The sequence below is a fragment of the Coregonus lavaretus genome (genome assembly GCF_964263955.1).
Source record: "Coregonus lavaretus genome assembly, chromosome: 16".
NCBI lineage: Eukaryota > Metazoa > Chordata > Actinopteri > Salmoniformes > Salmonidae > Coregonus > Coregonus lavaretus.
The window spans coordinates 22,573,619-22,594,686 of NC_140003.1; the positions used below are offsets into that span (position 1 = coordinate 22,573,619).

General features: G+C 45.5%; 2 protein-coding genes across 5 annotated transcripts in view; one reads left to right on the forward strand and one right to left on the reverse strand.

The window, feature by feature from the left end:
* LOC311143435 (serine/threonine-protein phosphatase 6 regulatory ankyrin repeat subunit C-like) overlaps window positions 1-18,733 on the forward strand; it is a gene marked incomplete at its 5' end in the record, with an annotated part of 21,530 nt that extends 2,797 nt beyond the window's left edge. Inside the window, 23 exons of the mRNA XM_084179252.1 lie at window positions 623-823; window positions 2,468-2,555; window positions 2,840-2,982; window positions 3,080-3,292; window positions 4,440-4,518; window positions 4,618-4,732; window positions 4,895-4,977; window positions 6,118-6,181; window positions 6,474-6,542; window positions 6,919-7,059; window positions 8,580-8,645; window positions 8,993-9,104; window positions 9,350-9,421; window positions 9,698-9,899; window positions 10,343-10,430; window positions 12,255-12,372; window positions 12,581-12,800; window positions 12,950-13,037; window positions 13,143-13,226; window positions 13,398-13,626; window positions 13,779-13,861; window positions 14,041-14,132; window positions 16,659-18,733. Of these exons, the coding sequence (XP_084035378.1) occupies window positions 623-823; window positions 2,468-2,555; window positions 2,840-2,982; window positions 3,080-3,292; window positions 4,440-4,518; window positions 4,618-4,732; window positions 4,895-4,977; window positions 6,118-6,181; window positions 6,474-6,542; window positions 6,919-7,059; window positions 8,580-8,645; window positions 8,993-9,104; window positions 9,350-9,421; window positions 9,698-9,899; window positions 10,343-10,430; window positions 12,255-12,372; window positions 12,581-12,800; window positions 12,950-13,037; window positions 13,143-13,226; window positions 13,398-13,626; window positions 13,779-13,861; window positions 14,041-14,132; window positions 16,659-16,915 (2,907 nt within the window). The 3' untranslated portion in view covers window positions 16,916-18,733. The remainder of the gene's footprint in view (window positions 1-622; window positions 824-2,467; window positions 2,556-2,839; window positions 2,983-3,079; window positions 3,293-4,439; window positions 4,519-4,617; window positions 4,733-4,894; window positions 4,978-6,117; window positions 6,182-6,473; window positions 6,543-6,918; window positions 7,060-8,579; window positions 8,646-8,992; window positions 9,105-9,349; window positions 9,422-9,697; window positions 9,900-10,342; window positions 10,431-12,254; window positions 12,373-12,580; window positions 12,801-12,949; window positions 13,038-13,142; window positions 13,227-13,397; window positions 13,627-13,778; window positions 13,862-14,040; window positions 14,133-16,658) is intronic.
* Window positions 18,734-19,104: 371 nt separating this feature from the next.
* The window catches only part of LOC311144089 (1-phosphatidylinositol 3-phosphate 5-kinase-like), a 37,807-nt gene continuing 35,843 nt past the window's right edge, over window positions 19,105-21,068 (reverse strand). For all 4 annotated transcript variants that reach the window (XM_084180054.1, XM_084180053.1, XM_084180052.1 and 1 more), the window contains 4 exons: window positions 20,693-20,890; window positions 20,278-20,470; window positions 20,111-20,185; window positions 19,105-19,889 (listed from right to left, as the gene is read on the reverse strand). In XM_084180054.1, coding sequence (XP_084036180.1) covers window positions 19,774-19,889; window positions 20,111-20,185; window positions 20,278-20,470; window positions 20,693-20,890 — 582 coding nt within the window. In that variant the 3' untranslated portion in view covers window positions 19,105-19,773. The remainder of the gene's footprint in view (window positions 19,890-20,110; window positions 20,186-20,277; window positions 20,471-20,692; window positions 20,891-21,068) is intronic.

Here is a 21,068-nt window from a genome sequence, read left to right on the forward strand (position 1 = left end):
TGTGAGTGTACTGTGGCCCTGACACACACTCACACACACGTATTTCTCATGACATACAGTGACAGGCCAAACAGCATGGCGACACATTCTTAGGGCCCCATGCTGAGACACAGGTGGTAAGATGCTAAACCAAGCCTAAGCTGCCCAGCAGGATCTGTGGTAGAGAGGAGAGGAGAGCACACTCTGCTACAATCACCAGCCTGACCATCGTCCACCCCTCTCTGCTCTGAGAGCCAGTCAGTCAGTAGCACATTCAGCATAGAAACCAGAACCATATCCATAGCAGAGCCGTATCAATTTATCAACACAGCCAACACAAATCTCTGTGTCAGTCCCCTGGAGTAAACTGGTAGTTCAACATGGCTAGGATAGTTTAGGATTGACTGACTCACTCACTAATGTGTGGGCTTGTGTATGAACTATTAATATGTGCATCTCGGTTTATGTCTAGTTGTTGAATGTTTGCGTCTCTGTTTACAGAGGCATGTACATTCATGAATGTTTAAAGGCATTTCCTGTATACATGTTCTTCTCTCTATGCTGCTTACGGAACACACACACACACATTGTACTGTCTCTACTCTCCTCACACGTCTCATGCTGTTCTAACACTGGTCTACAGGAGGCGGTTCGCGTGCTGATCCGTCACTCTGCTGACGTGAATGCGCGGGATAAGAACTGGCAGACGCCGCTTCACGTTGCCGCGGCCAACAAGGCCCTGCGCTGCGCTGAGGTCATCATCCCCCTGCTGAGCAGCGTCAACGTGTCGGACCGCGGGGGGCGCACCGCCCTGCACCACGCCGCCCTCAACGGGCACACTGAGGTACTACAGACTGGGGGATCACATATTTTATTTATATCTCTTATGTACATCCATACAAATGCCCAATTCAGGAAGTGAAATGCAATCAACCCCTAGTGAGACAATCGCCTAGGGCCTAGGCACTCCATGTATACTGAACAAAAATATAAATGCAACGTGCAACAATTTCAAAGATTTTACTGAGTTACAGTTCATATAAGGAAATCAGTCATTTGAAATGAATTTATTAGGCCTTAATCTATGGATTTCACATGACTGGGAATACAGATATGCATCTGTTGGTCACAGATAGGGCTGTGGATCAGAAAACCAGTCAGTATCTGGTGTGACCACCATTTGCCTCATGCAGCGCGACACATCTCCTTCGCATCGAGTTGATTAGTCTGTTAATTGTGTAATGTTGTCCCACTCCTCTTCAATGGCTGTGCGAAGTTGCTGGATATTTGCGGGAACTGAAACACGCTGTCGTACACGTCGATCTGAGCATCCCAAACATGCTCAATGGGTGACATGTCTGGTGAGTTTGCAGGCCATGGAAGAACTGGGACATGTTCAGCTTCCAGGAATTGTGTACAGACCCTTGCGACATGGGGCCGTGCAATATCATGCTGAAACATGAGGTGATGGCGGCGGATGAATGGCACGACAATGGGCCTCAGGATCTCGTCACAGTATGTGCATTCAAATTGCCATCGATAAAATGCAATTGTGTTCGTTGTTCGTAGTTTATGCCTGCCCATACCATAACCCCACCGCCACCATGGGGCACTCTGTTCACAACGTTGACATCAGCAAACCCCTCACCCATATGACGCCATATCAGCGGTTGTGAGGCCAGTTGGACGTACTGGCAAATTCTCTAAAGCGACGTTGGATGCGGCTTATAGTAGAGAAATAAACATTCAATTATTTGGCAACAGCTCTGGTGGACATCCCTACAGTCAGCATGCCAATTGCACGCTCCCTCAAAACTTGAGACATCTGTGGCATTGTGTTGTGTGACCAAACTGCAGATTTTAGAATGGCCTTTAATTGTCCCCAGCACAAGGTGCACCTGTGTAATGATCATGCTGTTTAATCAGCTTCTTGATATGCCACACCTGTCAGGTGGATGGATTATCTTGGCAAATGAGAAATGCTCACTAACAGGGATGTAAACAAATTTGTGCACAACATTTGAGAGAAATATGCTTTTTGTGTTTATGGAAAATGTCTGGGATCTTTTATTTCAGCTCATGAAACATGGGACCAACACTTTACATGTTGCGTTTATATTTTTGTTCGTTGTAGATCTGAAAGACTTGGATAGAGGTGTAGGAAATATGGTAATGGTGCCATCTTGCCCTCTGAATGGCTAGTGAGTGACGACAACTGTATTTAAATATTTTTGCCCACACAAGCAGCATAATAGGTAGTAAAGGTAAAGTTACACAGGCACATATTTGAATAGTTGTTTTTGCTTAAATACTAGTCTGATTTACATATTTAGAATGGTTACATAAAGAGCCTCGCCCACTCTTGGCCCTCCGAAGTACACACACACAGACCTGACTCACCACTGAAACACACCGCTCACACACTCCCCTCTCCCTCCTTTCCACTTTCTTTCTGTCTCTCACTATCTTTTTCCCCTCTCCATTTCAGATGGTTAACCTGCTACTGGCTAAGGGAGCCAACATTAATGCCTTCGATAAGAAAGATGGCCGCGCCCTGCACTGGGCAGCATATATGGGTGAGACATATAGACATTATAGAGTGTACCTCTCTGTACCAAGTCTGCTTCAGGCATTCAGATCTTTATATGTGAAATGGAAATAGTATGTATGAGTCACCTAATAGTCCGAAAACAGAGCCAAACAACATTGGTTGGTTTATTGTGGGATTACTCATATTGCTGAACATTTGATGGAAACATTATGGTTTTGAATGGTGACTTTCTTGTAAGATTACTGATGTTGCTAAACATTTTTAAGTGGAGGACTGTACATTGAGTGTGCTATGGTGGGCCCCCTGCAGGTCATCTGGATGTAGTGTGTCTGCTGGTCAGCCAGGGGGCAGAGGTCAGCTGTAAGGATAAACGTGGTTACACTCCACTACACACGGCCGCTTCTAATGGTCAGATCGCTGTGGTCAAACACCTACTCAACCTGGCCGTGGAGGTATGAAGAAATGGACGCATGCACACAAACACACACGCGCGCGCACACACACATAATGTGGAATGTTGACTTGCTCTCCGCTCCTCTGTGACTGCAGATAGATGAGGCCAATGCGTTTGGTAACACAGCTCTGCACGTGGCATGTTTCAACGGTCAGGATGCTGTGGTCAGTGAGCTGATAGACTACGGGGCTAACGTCAGCCAGCCCAACAACAAGGGTTTCACCCCACTGCACTTCGCTGCAGCCTCCACCCACGGAGCCCTCTGTCTGGAGTTCCTAGTCAACAACGGGGCTGACGTCAACGTCCAGGTGGGGATAGACGCTGTTTCTGTCTGGGAGAGAATGAATGCTATGACTAGCTTGGTTTCCATCTTATACATAATCTCATCATGTACCCTCTGCACTGTATCTACCAGCTGTTGGCTGGAGCGCATCTGCCAAGACCAGAGTTGCCACATTTGCTGTTTATCACAGACTAATATGAGGATTTTACCAGCAGCGGTATGTTTCCATCAAACTGGCTTCTTGTGAATTAAAAGCTGTGCGCAATGATATAGTGCACATGATGAGATTATGTATAAGAGCGAGATCATTTTGATTTGTCAATTGGGAGCCAATCACCGATCATCATGTCACCAGAATACAAATGAAGACCCTTAATATTTATCGGAAAGGAGCATCAAGCTCATCACCGTGTACTTTCACCACCCTGTGAAGTTCATCATAACTTATTTCATCTGTAACCTAATAAACTGTGCGTGCTTTTCAAAGTTGTAGCAGGAGGACCATACAACATAGCATCGTGTTTCTGCAAGTTTACTGCGACATGGTTATTCTATCAACTGCCATTTGTCGAGTGATGTATTTCACCTTCCCAAAAATTCTCCACCCCTGTGTAATTCTCCAGCCCTATTTTGTTCTGTTGACATTTAAAGATGCACTATGCCGAAATCGCTCCGCCATTTCCTGGTTGCAAAAATTGGAATACAGAAGTTCACTTAATTTCAGTTTGTGGCAAAACAAGCAAGTATAATGTAGAGAATCATTGTACCATCTAAACAGCTGTGAAATATATTTTCCATAACCTAAAATATAGTATTTTCAGCTGTTTGAAGCTGGTGTACAAAACCGAAAGTAAAAGACGCAAAAACAAAACTTAAGACTTTCAATGAGAATGACAGATCTATAACACAAATTTCTATGTGAATTTGGTCGGGTCGCCCAAAAAGTAACATATTGCAGCTTTAAGGAAAGTTTACCGGCAATTGCTGTTTCCATCAGGCCTGTCATTGGTTTTTTTTATCCGACAGGTACTTTACTCGCATAAAAATAGTTGGATGGAAACCTGGTTACTGACTGTCTCTGGATCTGTCTTTCTCTGACTGACTCTCATGTTAGTCTTTATTTCAGTCTATTCCACTGTTGGTATCACTCCCATCTTTTTTCTCTCTCTCAGAGTCGGGATGGGAAGAGCCCCCTCCACATGACAGCGGTCCACGGCCGCTTTACTCGCTCCCAGACACTCATCCAGAATGGTAAGACGTGTGTGTGTGTGTGTGTGTGTGTGTGTGTGTGAGTTCACAAGGATTATTGTAATTGTCCTTATTGACTAAACTGTGCTTACTGTACTGTAGGTGGTGAGATTGACAGTGTGGACAAGGATGGAAACACTCCTCTTCACATCGCTGCTCGCTATGGTCACGAGCTCCTCATTAACACACTCATCACCAGCGGAGCCGACTGCACAAGGTGTGTGTGTGTGTGTGTGTGTGTGTGTGTGTGTGGTGTGTGTGTGTGTGTGCACGTGGGGGAATAAATGCTTGGATCCCTTTTCTTTCACTTGTTTTGGTGTAATATATAGCAGTACAGTATGTATTTATAGTAAAGACCTCTTTCTCTCTCTCTCTGCAGACGAGGGGTCCATGGTATGTTCCCTCTGCACCTAGCTGCTATGAACGCCCACTCAGACTGCTGCCGGAAGCTGCTCTCCTCAGGTAACCTACCAGCACCGGCACAAAGCCATTGGCTGTGTGTACTCTGTTTCACCCTCTTCCTTGGACAAAGAACAGGAATGTCTTATTGCTGTTTTCCAGTCCTGAATTCCTCAACAGGGGAACTATTCAGCCTTGGTCAGATTGGAGTCACATTGTTCCTCTGACAGCAATACAAGGCAATGGGCCTGCGAACACAGACAGGCATTGGGCCAGCATACAGAGATGGTCTGATCAGGCATTGCTAGCTGTTTCTCTCCTTGCAGACAATAATTTGTCTAAGCTAGTGCTCTTGAAATAAGAGACCTGATTGTTTGATAGATACTGGCAAACTTCTATCTAGAGACAATTTTGGCTCTAGTCTGGAAATCTCAGGCTCTGTTTGAAAGGATCTGTGCAGTTTCACTTGACTGTGGGGTCAGACCCATATGGTAGGGGGAAACTGAGCTCTGTGAGGGCTCTGAGGCCGCTACTGTAGGAAAACAACAAAGGAAGGCCTTTGATGTTGAGTGATTTACATGAGCTGGAGCACTCAGTGCAGCTGCACAGTTTTATTTGTGCTGAGGAGACAGCCGGCTTGAACCACAGGGTTAGAGGGGTGGTTTAAGGGCAATATTCATAGACTTCAGTATCCATAGCTGTTAACCCCCCTCCCCCTTTACTGACTACAATGGTTTGACCCAGCATACCCAGATTCTAGGCAGGACCAACGTGTGATGGGGATTCAAATAGAACTCTGCACGAAACAGTCCTTAACTCATAGCATGCTTCCCCTGCCTACACTCTTTCTCGCTTCCTCTGTTTTGTGTGCTTTCAGAGTAGAAGTATGTGTAGAAGTAAGAGTATTAGATTATATCTCAGCCTGCCTGTCTCTCACTTTACCTCACATTGTAATCCTGTGTGTTTTCTAGCCTGCCTGTCTCTCACCTTGTAATCCTATGTGTTTTCCTGCATTAACACCTGTCTCTTTCTCCACCTCCCTGTCCCATGTGTCTCTCCCACTTTCTTCCACTGTCTTCCTTGCTATGTGGCTGTATGTTGCCTCCCTCCCTCTCTCCCTGTGTACGTCACCCCCTTTAGGAAGGAGGTATAGCATAATGTGTCCCCTCAGTAACGACCCCTCATCCTCGGCCCTGTCTGCAGGCTTCCAGATCGACACCCCAGACGCACTGGGGAGGACCTGTCTACACGCTGCCGCCGCCGGGGGGTGAGTCTCTCTCTCTATGTGTTTGTGTGTGTCTGAGGAAGAGAGAGAAATACCTGCACGCTGTATATGCTCCTGTACAGTTTATTTCACAATTTCTGTCAGAAGGGCTTCATCAGGTGTCTGTCTGTTTCTGTCTCTGTACATCTTTCTTCATGTCACTGTATTCAAAACAGAATTTGTCATGATTATAAAATCTATTCTCCTCTCCCTCTCCCTCTCCCTCTCCCTCTCCCTCTCCCTCTCCCTCTCCCTCTCCCTCTCCCTCTCCCTCTCCCTCTTCCTCGTTCTGCAGTAATGTGGAGTGTGTGAAGTTGCTTTTGAGCAGCGGTGGGGACCACAACCGGAGGGACAAGTGTGGCAGGTGAGTTCTCTTAGAGGACAGGTAGAAGGGTGGGGGGAAGTCTGAAGTAGGGGCAGATGAACAGGAGTTGAAAGCTGGTTCTTACTGAGGTGAGGACCCTGCTGAAAGGACATCATGGAGAAAGAGAACAGAGCTTAGAGTGGGGGCTGCATCCGTTTGTGGTCTATTTCTGTCAGTTCCTCTCTCCAGTTCCTGTGTAGGTGTGTTTGTGTGGTCACAGCAATTTGAGTCCTCTGACTCAACACTTTAGTCCACGCTTCATATTTTTGTTGCACTCTAAAGTGTGACTCATCTCAATGTGCTGGCGTATAACACTGTCCTTGTGTGTCTGTCCGTCTGTCTCTGTCCATCTGTCTGTGTGTCTCTCTCTCTCCAGGACCCCTCTCCACTATGCAGCGGCCAGTCGTCACTATCAGTGCCTGGAGACCCTGGTGTCGTGTGGGACCTGCATTAACGCCACTGACCAGTGGGGGCGCTCTGGCCTGCACTACGCAGCTGCCTCTGACCTGGACAGGAGGTGAAGCTCACTGACCAGACTTAGGGATGAATCCTAACTTCCACTTAAGAGTTAAATTCCCACTTAGTCTCCAATATACAGCAATGCACGACTAAGTGAACATTTGTCTTACATGCAAACTACACCGGCCACGTTGCGTGCACGAGCGTTGCAAAATAAATGTACACTTACATGTTATTCAATAATTTCACCCACACCGCTCGCTCACGTGAACGAGCGTCTGCGTAGCCAAGTGCTAAATACAACATGGTTCTAATTAAGAAGCTCCACGCGCTGCGAGTCCCCTCCTTATTGGATATCAGGAAGATACAAACCCATGTGGATGCTTGAAAGACAAACAAGGAGAGATTAATTAAAGATAACTAACTAGGTGTCTGTACGTACTAGGGATGGGCATGGTTATTCGAATATCCGAACGGACGTTAGTATTCGATCACTATTCATTTTTGAAAGCATTTTTATTTTAATAGTTAGCACTGTAAACATAGCCTACAGTTCTGAAGACGCACAAATAAATTATTTTATTTTCGAGTTAATTTTCTCTCTGTCACGACTTCCGCCGAGGCTGCCTCCCCTCCTTGTTCGGGCAGGTTTCGGCGTTCGGTGTCACCGGCTTACTAGCTACTGCCGATCCATTTATCATCACTCCATTTGTCTTGTCTTCAATCACACACACCTGGTCCTTATTCCCTCATTAGTCATGGTATAAGTGTTCCCTCTGCTTCCTTGTCTGTGTGGGTGATTGTTTATTGTGGAGGTTAGTGAAGCTCGGTGGAGCGCGTGTATTTTGTATCGACGGGAGTATTTTCCAGTGCGCCTTGTATTTTCCAGTGCGCCTGTTTTGTGCCCTGGAGTGTGTTTGACGCATTTCTATATTAACCTGTATTTTGCGGATTAAAGCCTGTTATTCTGTGATTTACCCTCCTGCGCCTGACTCCTTCAACACCGCCTCATCACACTCTCTCTCATGTTGTGCTTTACATGAAAAGGCAAAGTGGATTTAAACCTCCAGTCAGCCCTGACAACGGTAGCCTATTGTATTTTCCCCACTTCAAATAGCCTCTAACGGAGATTCCACTATATCTGACACAGATCAATGCAAAACACTCAGGAAACGTTTTTGAAACGGAATCTATCACGGTGAACATCAGAGATCTCTGTCACTGTTGCTGACTGTTAGCTAAAAACTACCGGAGAATAGCAGTCAAAAAACAATCTGGATATCCGAAGAAATGTCATGATATTATTCGAATAGTGAAATCATTTCAAATGCCCATCCCAAGTCGGCAGCAGACTTAAGTATGCTCAGTGTTCACACCCCTGATTGTTTTAATAGCAGGAAATTCAGACTAGCACAGCTGTAAACGCTTGGTGACCCTGAATACGACCCCTGAATAATAGAAAGTCCATCTAAACCCCACTTTTCCCATAGAATTTATCTTTGCCTAAGCTATTGTCAGAAAAAATGGCGTATTGCGAATGTCTTAATATTTTTCTGCTGTGTGTCTTGTGTTGTAAAGGCGACGTCAGGCTCTGGAGCCAGAGAGTGAAGGGGTCCAGGCAGAGAAGGAGAAGGAGGCTGCACTGTGAGTATACTAGTTTATTTCTATGAGTATTACTGCCTCAATCTGGGCATCCAGGTAGTCAGTCAGCACAGACTATGGCTCAGTGCAAACCGTGCCTATGGTTCGGACTATTTGAGAACGTCCCTCTTTCTCTACTCTGTGTACACAGACCCGTTCAGACAGACAATACCTTCTCTCATTGTCTCTCTCAGCTTGTTTGAATAGCCTTTGCATATGTCTGTAGAACATGTCTGACTCTCTCTCTCGCTCATATTCTCTCCCAGTCTGAGGCTTTGTTCACTTTTTAATAACCTTTATTGAAATATTGAAGTGTTTACGTCGGACGATATTGTGTGTTTTTGTACTAGATGTCTGGAGTTCCTGTTGCAAAGTGGTGCTACTGCCTCTCTGAAAGATAAGCAAGGCTATAGTCCTGTCCACTATGCTGCAGCCTATGGCCACAGACACTGCCTGGAGCTGGTGAGTACACACACGCTTATGCAAAATCATCTGCGCAAGTGCAACCACACATGAGGAAATCCATTTTTTTGGGTTATATAATCCAGAGATGGCTCTTGTCTTTTGCCCCATCTGCTAGTTAACAATGAATCTGTGTGTAGAATATCGTAAAGATATCGTCAATACACACAGCTCACAAATACCACTTACCGAATTTGAATGATTTGTTTTGATGTGAACTGTGTGGTCTGTGGTTGTGGTTTCAGCTGTTGGACCGAGACGAGAGTCACCAGGAGGACCCAGAATCTCTGAGTGCCAGGAGCCCCCTGCACCTCGCTGTGAGTCATTATAATACGCAGACATACATTATCATATATCCACTCTAGCCATGCATTTTCTCATTCACTGCCATGCATTATAATGGGGGCGAATGAGCAGGAAAAATACTTGTTTTTATGGTCAGGGCACGTGATCAGGGAAAACGGATAACTGGCATTATCACTTATATACAGCCATACAAACATTACCACAGAGTATACATTGCATAGACTGTGTCTTTGAATGCCAACAGCTGGTGTGTGTGTAATCTGTCTGTATGTCTCCCCATCCTCCAGGCATACCACGGCCATGCCCAGGCTCTGGAGGTGTTGCTGCAGGGGGAGAGGGAAGTGGACCAGGGGGACGAGGCTGGTCGTACTCCACTTGCCCTAGCGGCCCTCAGGGGCCACACTGACTGTGTCCACACCCTCCTCAGCCAGGGGGCCTCGCCACGCACCACAGACACCAACAGGGGACGCACCCCTGTACACCTAGCAGGTAATGGAGACCACTGTGTGTGTGTGTGTGAGAGAATTTGAAGTACTCTTTTGTGTGGTCCGTGTCACATGAGGTTGGTGGCACCTTAATTTGGGAGGACGGGCACGTGGTAATGGCTGGAGAGGAATAAGTGATAAGGTATCAAAAACATCAAACATGGTTTCCATGTGTTTAATGCCATTCAATTCGCTCTGTTCCAGACATTATTATGATCCGTCCTCCCCTCAGCAGCCTCCACTAGTCCGTGTGCACTAGTTCTGTACTCCGTTTCCTCTGTCTGACTTTCTCTATCTCTCTCACGCACTCTCTCTCTTTCTCTCTCCCCCCTCTCTCTCCTCTCTCTCGCCCCCTCTCGTGCGCTCTTTCTTTCTTTCTCTCTCTCTTTCTCTCTCTCGCCCCGTCTCGCTCTCTTTCTCTTTCTCACTCTCTCTCTCTGTTCTTAGTGATGAATGGTCATACGTCGTGTGTGCGCCTCCTGCTGGATGACCAAGACAGTGCAGACCTGGTGGATGCCGCTGACTCTCGTGGACAGTGAGTTGACCAATCCATTCATCTATTAATCTATTGTACATCTATTGGATGGGTTTTAGAAATATGGTAACCATTCATGTACACTGAACAAAAATATAAACACAACATCTAAAGTGTTGGTCCCATGTTTCATGAGCTGAAATAAATGATCCCAGAAATTTCCCATATACACAAAAAGCTTATTTCTCTCATGTTGTGCACACAGTTGTTTACATCCCTGTTAGTGAACATTTCTACTTTGCCAAGATAATCCATCCACCTGACAGGTGTGGCATATCAAGAAGCTGATTAAACAGCATGATCATTACAGAAGTGCACCTTGTGGAGGGGACAATAAAAGGCCATTCTAAAATGTGCAGTTTTGTCACACAACACAATGCCACAGATGTCCCAAGAGGGAGCGTGCAATTGGCATGCTGACGGCAAGAAAGTCCACCAGTGCTGTAGCCAGAGAATTGAATGTTAATTTCTCTACCATAAGCCACCTCCAACGTTATTTTAGAGAATTTGGCAGTACGTCCAACCGGCCTCACAACCACAGACCACGTGTAACCACGCCAGCCCAGGACCTCCACATCTGGCTTCTTCACCTGCGGGATCGTCTGAGACCAGCCACCCGGACAGGTGATGAAACTGTGGGTTTTCACAACCGAAGGATTTCGTCACAAACTGTCAAACTTCTCAGGGAAGCTCATCTGTGTGCTCGTCGTCCTCACCAGGGTCTTAACCTGACTGCAGTTCAGCGTCATAACCAACTTCAGTGGGAAAATGCTCATCTTCGATGGCCACTGGCACACTGGAGAAGTGTGCTCTTCACGGATGAATCCCGGTTCCAACTGTACCGGGCAGATTGCAGACAGCGTGTATGGCGTTGTGTGGGCGAGCGGTTTACTGATGTCAACATTGTGAACACAGGGCCCATGGTGGCAGTGGGGTTATGGTATGGGCAGGCATAAGCTACGGACAACGAACACAATTGCATTTTAACAATGGCAATTTGAATGCACAGAGATACTGTGACGAGATCCTGAGGCCCATTGTCGTGCCATTCATCCGCCGCCATCACTTCATGTTTCAGCATGATAATACACGGCCCCATGTCGCAAGGATCTGTACACAATTCCTGGAAGCTGAAAATGTCCCAGTTCTTGTATGAACTGCATACTCACCAGAAATGTCACCCATTGAGCATGTTTGGGATGCTCTGGATTGACGTGTACAACAGCGTGTTCCAGTTCCCGACAATATCCAGCAACTTTGCACAGCCATTGAAGAGGAGTGGAACAACATTCCACAGGCCGTAATCAACAGCCTGATCAACTCTATGTGAAGGAAATGTGTCGCGATGCATGAGGCAAATGATGGTCACACCAGATACTGACTGGTTTTCTGATCCACGCCCCTAACTTTGTTTTAAAGGTATCTGTGACCAACCGATGCATATCTGTATTCCCAGTCATGTGAAATGTATTTCAATCGACTGATTTCCTTAAATGATCTGGAACTCAGTAAAATCTTTGAAATTGTTGCATGTTGCTTTTATATATTTGTTCAGTTGTAGTTCTAAAGGGACTGGATAAGGTATACATTATATAGTAATATCTTGTGCTCACCTTTCTCTCTGATAGGCGAGGTAGAATTTTGGCCATAGTGCTTACACCCATGTAATCCTTTCAGGTCTGATTGGATAGATGTAAGTAATATGGTGAATATTCCACCTAACCCATAATACTAGTACATCAGGATGGGGGTTGATTTGGGATTGGGGATGTGTCTACCGATCCGTTTGTCCCGCTCTGACTGTCCCCTCTCTGTCCCTGTCAGGACTCCTCTGATGCTGGCGGTGGCAGGGGGACATGTGGACGCTGTGTCTCTGCTGCTGGAGAGAGAGGCTGTTGTAGACACAGCAGACAGCCATGGCCTGACCGCCCTGCACCTTGGGGTGAGTGTGTGTGTGTGTATGGCTGTAACTGTGTGACTGTGACTGGTCATGTGTATATGGATGTGTGTGTGATTGTACTGAATTCTGGGTAGCTTGTAAACAACATGATCTCTTTGTCCAGTCTAAAAGTTTAAAGGTGATCTCTGTCTCGTTCCCATTTTCCCTTTATCGCCACTCTCTCCTCTCTTTCTTCCTCCTCCTCTCCCAGTTGCTGTGTGGTCAGGAGGAGTGTGTCCAGTGTCTGTTGGAGCAGGAGGCCTCTGTGTTGCTGGGGGACTCCAGGGGCCGAACAGCCCTCCATCTGGCTGCAGCGAGGGGCCACGCATCCTGGCTCGCTGAGCTGCTGAGTATCGCTTGTTCTGAACCACCCATGCCCCCCCTCCGAGACCACCAGGGGTACACCCCCCTGCACTGGGCCTGCTACTATGGTCAGTCACTAGACCTACCTACTGCAGGCCTGCCTCAAACCATGGCTTGATCTCCAATCAATGTGCCTGAGGATTTTGTCTCTACGTATGTATTTTATGTGAAATACCTTTTTATGTTTGCATGTTCTAATAATCTTGTGTGTGTCCAGGTCACGAGGGCTGTGTGGAGGTACTGCTGGAGCAGAAAGGTTGTCGCTGTATCGACGGGAACCCCTTCACTCCCCTGCACTGTGCTGTGTAAGTCTTCACATACATGAAGCACAGTATTGCCTATAGATGTCAGTGTTGACTGTGTTTTGCCTCATGGACAACAGTGATAACATTCTGTGTTTTGCTTCTCAGGGTGAATGATCATGAATCCTGTGCCTCACTACTGCTGGAGGCAATGGGATCAGACATCGCCAGCTGTAAGGATGCTAAGGATAGGTAAGTCATCACACACCTGATTCAGATACATATTGGAGTTGCCCATTCCTGGATCAGATACGGATGTATCTCACACAGCCTGTCCTCAATCTCTAACTTCTGTGTTTTATTCTCTCTTCCTCATTCTGTTTTCCTTTCCTCTCCTCACACATCCTCCCCTTTCTCTCTCAGGACTCCACTCCATGCTGCAGCGTTCTCTGGTCATGTGGACTGTGTCCAGCTGCTTCTGTCCCATGATGCACCTGTGGATGCTGTCGACCAATCAGGGCGCAGTGCGCTGATGATGGCTGCAGAGAAGGGAGGAGTGGGAGCTGTAGAGGTGCTGTTGACCAGTGCCAACGCCAGCCTGGGTTTGGTCGACCAGAATGGCAACACAGCCCTCCATCTGGCCTGCAGTAGCGTGAGTGTCCACTAGGGAGATTTCGCTCCCTATTTCTTTGACATACCACATACAAATACTATATTTACAATCATAGTGCATAATATATTAATTTGTCTTCACTCCCCCCCCCCCCCCCCCCCACCACCACCATCCCCCTCACCCTCTCTCAGGGAAAGGAGGATTGTGTTCTGTTCATCCTGGAGAGGCTAAAGGACACTGTTCTCATAGGTGCCACAAACGCAGCACTGCAGACGTAAGTGTTCGTCAGAGATAGGCCATGGTTAATCTCGGAACCGAGAACCAAATATTGTGTCCGCTAGCTACCTCAATTTACTTCTAGGGTGGAAATGTCTAGATCTAAAAAAAAAAAACCTGCAGATTTAGCCCACTACAGAAACACTACAAACTTTCTGATTGTTCTGTCCCTCCCAGGCCCCTCCACCTAGCGGCTCGTAGCGGTCTGAAACAGGCTGTCCAGGACCTGCTGTCCAGGGGGGCCAGTGTTCAGATGTTGGATGAGAATGGTAGGTCTAAAGGTCTGGTCTGGGCATGAACCAGTACCCGTGTGTTAAAGGGGTCTAACTGCATGCTGCTATTATTTCAGCTGCCTGTGGTTCTGTGGTGTTGGCATGTCTATGTACATTAGCTAGCTACAGCGGTCTGTGTCTGTCTGTGCTCTGGTAGGCTAGAGGTGCAGCTAACGGGTTTGTAGCTCTCTGGCCCAGTCCCAGTCCCACCTGTCGAGTATTGTTATTAGGGCCAGGAGTTTTTCCTGACCCTTGTCACCTGACTAGGAAAAACTTGAGGCCCTTGTCATTATGTCCAGGGATTTAGGTTTGTATTCATTATGATGTATAAGGAGTTATATACACTACCAGTCAAAAGTTTGGACACACCTACTCATTCAAGGGTTTTTCTTTCTTTTTACTTTATTTTCTACATTGTAGAATAATAGTGAAGACATCAAAACTATGAAATAACACATATGGAATCATGTAGTAACCAAAAAAGTGTTCAACAAATCTAAATATATTTTATATTTGAGATTCTTCAAATATTTACATTTTTACATTTTTAGTCATTTAGCAGACGCTCTTATCCAGAGCGACTTACATGAGCAATTAGGGTTAAGTGCCTTGCTTAAGGGCACATCGACAGATTTTTCACCTAGTCGGCTCGGGGATTAGAACCAGCGACCTTTCGGTTACTGGCACAACGCTCTTACCCACTAAGCTAATAGCCACCCTTTGCCTTGATGACAGCTTTGCGCACACTTGGCATTCTCTCAACCAGCTTCATGAGGTAGTCACCCGGAATGCATTTCAATTAACAGGTGGAATTTATTTCCTTCTTAATGCGTTTGAGGCAATCAGTTGTGTTGTGAGGGGGTGGGGGGGAATACAGAAGATAGCCCAATTTGGTAAAAGACCAAGTCCATATTATGGCAAGAACAGCTCAAATAAGCAAAGAGAAACGACAGTCCATCATTACTTTAAGATATGAAGGTCAGTCAATACGGAACATTTCAAGAACTTTGAAAGTTTCTTCAAGTGCAGCCGCAAAAACCATCAAGTGCTATGATGAAACTGGGTCTCATGAGGACCACCCCAGGAATGGAAGAACCAGAGTTACCTCTGCTGCAGAGGATAAGTTCATTAGAGCTACCAGCATCAGAAATTGCAGCCCAAATAAAGGCTTCACAGAGTTGAAGTCACAGACACATCTCAACATCAACTGTTCAGAGCAGACTGTGAATCAGGCCTTCATGGTTGAATTGCTGCAAAGAAACCACTACAAAAGGACACCAATAAGAAGACGAGACCTGCTTGGGCCAAGAAACACGAGCAATGGACATTAGACCGGTGGAAATGTGTCCTTTTAGTCTGGAGTCCAAATTAGAGATTTTTGATTCCAACCGCTGTGTCTTTGTGAGATGCGGTGTGGATGAACGGATGATCTCCACATTTGTATTTCCCACCGTAAAGCATGGAGGAGGAGGTGTTATGGTGTGGGGGTGCTTTGCTGGTGACGCTGTCTGTGATTTATTTAGAATTCAAGGCTCTTTTAACCAGCATGGCTACCACAGCATTCTGCAGCGATACGCCATCCCATCTGGTTTGGGCTTAGTGGGACTATAATTTGTTTTTCAACAGGACAATGACCCAACACACCTCCAGGCTGTGTAAGGGCTATTTTACCAAGAAGGAGAGTGATGGAGTGCTGCATCAGATGACCTGGCCTCCACAATCCCCCGACCTCAACCCATTGAGATGGTTTGGGATGAGTCGGACGGCAGAGTGAAGGAAAAGCAGCCAACGAGTGCTAAGCATATGTGGGAACTCCTTCAAGACTGTTGGAAAAGCATTCCAGGCAAAGCTGGTTGAGAGAATGCCAAGAGTGTGCAAAGCTGTCATCAAGGCAAAGGGTGGCTATTTAAAAAATCTCAAATAATTTTTTGGGGTTACTACATGATTCCATATGTGTTGTTTCATAGTTTTGATGTCTTCACTATAATTCTACAATGTAGAAAATAGTAAAAAATAAAGAAAAACCCTTGAATGAGTAGGTGTCCAAACTTTTGACTGGTACTGTATATATATAAAATCAAATCAAATGTTATTTGTCACATACACGTGTGTAGCAGTTGTTATAGCGGGTGTAGTGAAATGCTTGTAAAGGTGCAGTATATGTTGTATGTATTCCCTGTCTGCTTGTCTGTTGTCTGTGCACTGTCTGCTGTCTGGGCTGGCTGTGTACTAATGGAATGCTGCTTTCTCCCATTGTCCTCCCTTCCCTTGTCCCCCCATCTCTCTCTCTGTTTTTTGCTTCGCTCTCCCCGCTTCTTCCATGTTTCCTCCCCCTCTTTCTCTCTGTCCATTTTCCCTTCTCTCTCCCTTCCTCTTCCCTACTTCTTTCCCCTCCCTATTGCTCTCTCTCTACCATCTTTCTCCACACCATCTCTCTCTCCCACCCTCCTCTTTCTCTCTCCCCATCCTCTTCTCCCTATCTCGCCCACTCTCCTTCTCTCTGCCCTCCTCTTTCTCCCCCAGGTCTGACGCCTGCTCTAGCTTGCGCTCCTAGCAGGGAGGTGGCTGACTGTCTGGCTCTCATTCTGGCTACCATGATGCCTTTCTACTCCCCTTGCAGCTCCGGAGTCCCCTCCCCAGGTTCTCTCCTGAGGGCCCTATCCAGGCAGGACAAGGGTTCCCGGGACCCTCGTAGCCCCAAGGCCCCCTCTGGCCCCTCCAGCGAGGGAAGTGCCAGTCAGGGCACCACTGAAAACGACTCAGACTCAGAAACCTTTTGACCCCTATGACTATGACCTATGACCCTGACTCTTATCAGACTACCTGGATGTCTGCAGAGCCACACTTTCACACCACCAACCACCCCTGATCCCTCGCTCGTGTCCCAAGAGCAGAACCTCTCAGTGGGGGCTTATACAGGATTTTGTCCCCACTAATGGCTGGAGGGATGGAGCTCAAACTCTAATCTAATGTGATCCTGCCTGCTGGTGCATCTTCTCCAGATCAACCTAGGTACTCCGTCTCAGCTTGGCTATCTATGACAGCGGCTGAGACTTTTCTTATTAAAGCCATTTTTTATTGTTTGTATGAAAAGAGGACCAGAAAAGAACCTTTTTAAAAACCTTTTTTCTTTTGGTTGGTTGATGTACCAAATATTGACTTAACATATAGTTAAAACAAGTATATGTATATTTTTGTGTCGGGGTAGGTATACATGGAAAGGTACATACTGCTCTATCTGCCCAGTGATGTGAGTATAGCACAAACCAACTAAAGCACAATTCTAGAATTCACTTATAAGCCTATTATAAAGAAACATGGTAGAATGCATACCCTCTAGTTACAGTGTATGGAATGCTCTGTGCACGAGTCAGAGTCTGGCCTTGGTGCACAGAAGTGGCACCATTTCAACCTTGTATGTTTCCACGTCAATAGAAATCAGACATTTGGCCATGAGTTTTTCCTGACCACATCAACTGACCTGGAAAACTCTGGGCTGTAGTTATTGGCTATAGGTAACTCGGACCCAGAATTGTTCCTGATCCTGTCACGTGGTCAGTTAGGAACCTCCTGTCCCTAGTGTTACAGAACAACAGTGTTTCAGTAGTTTACATGCTCAGATACAGTATGTCAGATCAGGTCTCCAGTGAAGAGGTTGACACCTGTACGGTATTTATTAACGCTTATATTATGGTACAGAATACTGCTTGCACTTAAAATGTAAAGGAGAGCAGGACCTTGACCACTCTTCTCTTCCCCTCCTCTCTCCATCCCCCTTTCCCATCTAGTCTGTTGTCTACCAACAACAATGTGCCAGTCTATCAAACTTGTCCAGTGCCTTGTTAAACCTTTGTATTCATTTTTTGTTTCAATTTTCCAAAAAAGCGTACTCTTCTGAAAGAGTATGCACATTTTCCTGGTGCATGTGGTCTCTATTCAATCCGTATCGTGGAAGTTCAGCTTTACATTTAAAGGCAATGTTCCTGCTTTAGTGGAGACTAAATTCACGGTAAACACTGCATATATCGGCTCAATCTGAAATTACCTTAACATTTCTATAGCGGAATCTGTCACGCTTCAACTTTACAGATTGAATAGAGCCCTAAATTGTGTATTATGGGTGTATGTGACTTTGAATGGAAAAGTTTGAGATTAGAGTTGGTTAACTCGGGGGGGTTTGTCTGCAACAAGATGTCTAACAAAATGAAGTTCTGCTTTTGTACAAACTGTATGTCATTGTAAAGCACAGCCTTGTCTGTAATAACTATCTCTACCACAGAGAAAGAGAACCCGAGCACACACCTTTTAAAAAGCACAGTGTTAGTTTAATGCCTCAAGGCTTGTCGTTGAGAATGAAAGTAAGGAAGAGATTGGGAGTGTGTCCCAACTGGCCCACTATTCCCTACATAGTGCACTACTTTTGACCAGAACCCTATGTAGTGCACAATAGGGAATGTAGCCATTTGGGATGCAGCCATGGGTCAGTATTATTATGCCAGAGGGAGCATCACACCACTAGTCAGTTGTGACAATCGTATTGGATTGATTTTCATACCAGTTCCTGATGCAGTATGAAATGCGGAAGGCTGTTTGTTAGCTACCCTTTGGTTTTTTTAATGAATGAATTGTACAATTATAATATAAAAATCTGTTTTAATTTAGTGCTGTGTGTCTGTACTTTCCTATTTGATACCAAGTTGACAAACAAACATTACTTATGTTTTGGGTATCTAATGCTTACCTGAGAATGGATCCTCCATTTCAGTCTTGGAACCCTCAAACACCTCTACATAAACTAGCTTGTATTTAAGTGTGTAAGGAGTCAACATACCGGTAGACTACAGTCTATTCTGGACATGTGATAAGTAAAATTTGATTTGATGAACAATAACTTTCTATCCTCATCTATGTAGTTTTACAAGATGGGAGGACAAACAAAACATCTCATTGACACAGGTTTAAAACATTGTGAAATCAGTGTTAATAATCTTTAATTACATAATCTCTGTACATTTACAAACTTTTACATCACATCGATTAATTTGTTCACCAAACTAGGACCACCAAGTAAGATTTGTTTTTCAGTGCTATCTCACTGTGTCCTCGTGAAACAGTTGGACATCTTGGTACTTCAAGGTCATTAATCCCCTCAGGGAAATAATGTCATGATAGGGACGGGAGTTCTTTCCTTTCCATGCCAGGATAAACTCTGGCCTGTTATTAGGGCCCAGTCATGACTTCCAATAATACTGAAGAGTCACTCGTTTACAGGCTGATATAACGGTTATGCAGCTCTGTCTGTGGTAGATACTATTATTATGGAATGATTGAGTCGTTGTACACTGGCCATGCTTTCCTTTGCATTACAGCCATCTTTTTTCATTACTCTTCTTCTATTCTATTCCGTCTTCATCCATCAATCCATCCAGTGTGCTTTTATGGTTCCTTATAGGGCTAAGGGTTTTTCTGCATTGTGGTCTCCTGTCCACCCTGGTAACTGATGCCCATGTGTTCTGTAGCTAGCAGCTAAGTCACAGATCCGTTTATGCTGTCTTGCCAAACGTGCCGTGACAATGACATAGTAATTGGCTAGACGACACAAACAGATCTGGGACTCAGGCTAGCTCCCTGGTGTCAGTTAGCAGTTGACCCCCAGACCTGTCCAGTGGTCAGGCACCATGAGGAAGTATTTGTCCATGGCCTCACAGAAACGGGATCGGTACAGCTCCGGGGACACCACCGTGGGCATCTTACCTGTGAGCGCGACACAAAATACACCATATTAATAACACATTTTATTTGTATAGCGCTTTTCATTTACAGGAAGAAATCAAAAGGTCTTTAGATATATATATTTTTTTAAACTACTAGAGATCTCAAAGCTAAATGTGAAAGAGCGCAATCTTAAAATAGACTTCAAGGACTAACGTAGGGGGAATGAGGTGTTAGTGTCGGACAGACAGATGATGAATTACCTTGCCCCCCCAGGATCCCTGTGGATTTCACCACCATCTCCAGCTTCTTGTCCCATGTGAATGTCCGAATGTAATCTGATACAATGGGAGGAATGTTTGTTTTATAAATACAGCCAATTAAATTAAATTTGAACGTTTGAAGAGGGATATTAATGCTTTTCCCTCACCTATGATTCCCACCACCAGCTGGTCTGTGGCGTCGTCTCGTCCAACTAACAGAGAGTAGTCTATGATCAGGTGACTAGACAGGAAGTAGGCATCACTGTGTATGGCCGCCCTCAGGATGGCCTTGCAATGGGCTCTGATGTACAGAGGGTTGTCATGGACCAGCTTCAGTAGGTTCTCATCCAGCAGAACCACCTAATATAGAATAATGTATGCCATTTAGCTGATGCTTTTATCCAAAGGTTGTTATTTCAAAAGAGAACGTGTTCTCAATGACATACCTGGTCAAATAAAGATAAATGCATAAATAAACAAAGCAACTTACAGTATAGTCAGTGCATACATTTGTTTTGTATGAGTGGTCTCAGTGGGAATCGAACCCACGACCCAGTGTTGCTAGCCTAGCGCCATGCTCACCTCACAGCTCTCCTTCCCAGAGTCGGTCTTGACGTTGCGGTTCCTCAGAGAACCCTTGAGGTCGAACACCTGGGCCATCTTCCTGCCATAGAACAGGTTCTCCATGACCAGCAGATCCAGCTTCTTCTCTGAGTTGTTCTGGGAGTTTTTGTAGCCGATCCGGTACACACCCAGGATCTTAGCCAGGGCAGTGGGTCGCTGTGGGACAGACAGGGGGTTTAGGATAGGAATGTGTTGTAATCTATAACCATCCATCACAGACAATAACACAGCTCCTTGAAAAACATTTAATAAATCTAATTTCCTCAAATTAAATTAATTATCTGGACGAATAGATTACTTTATAAGCAAGGCAAATGTAGATACGACTTTTATC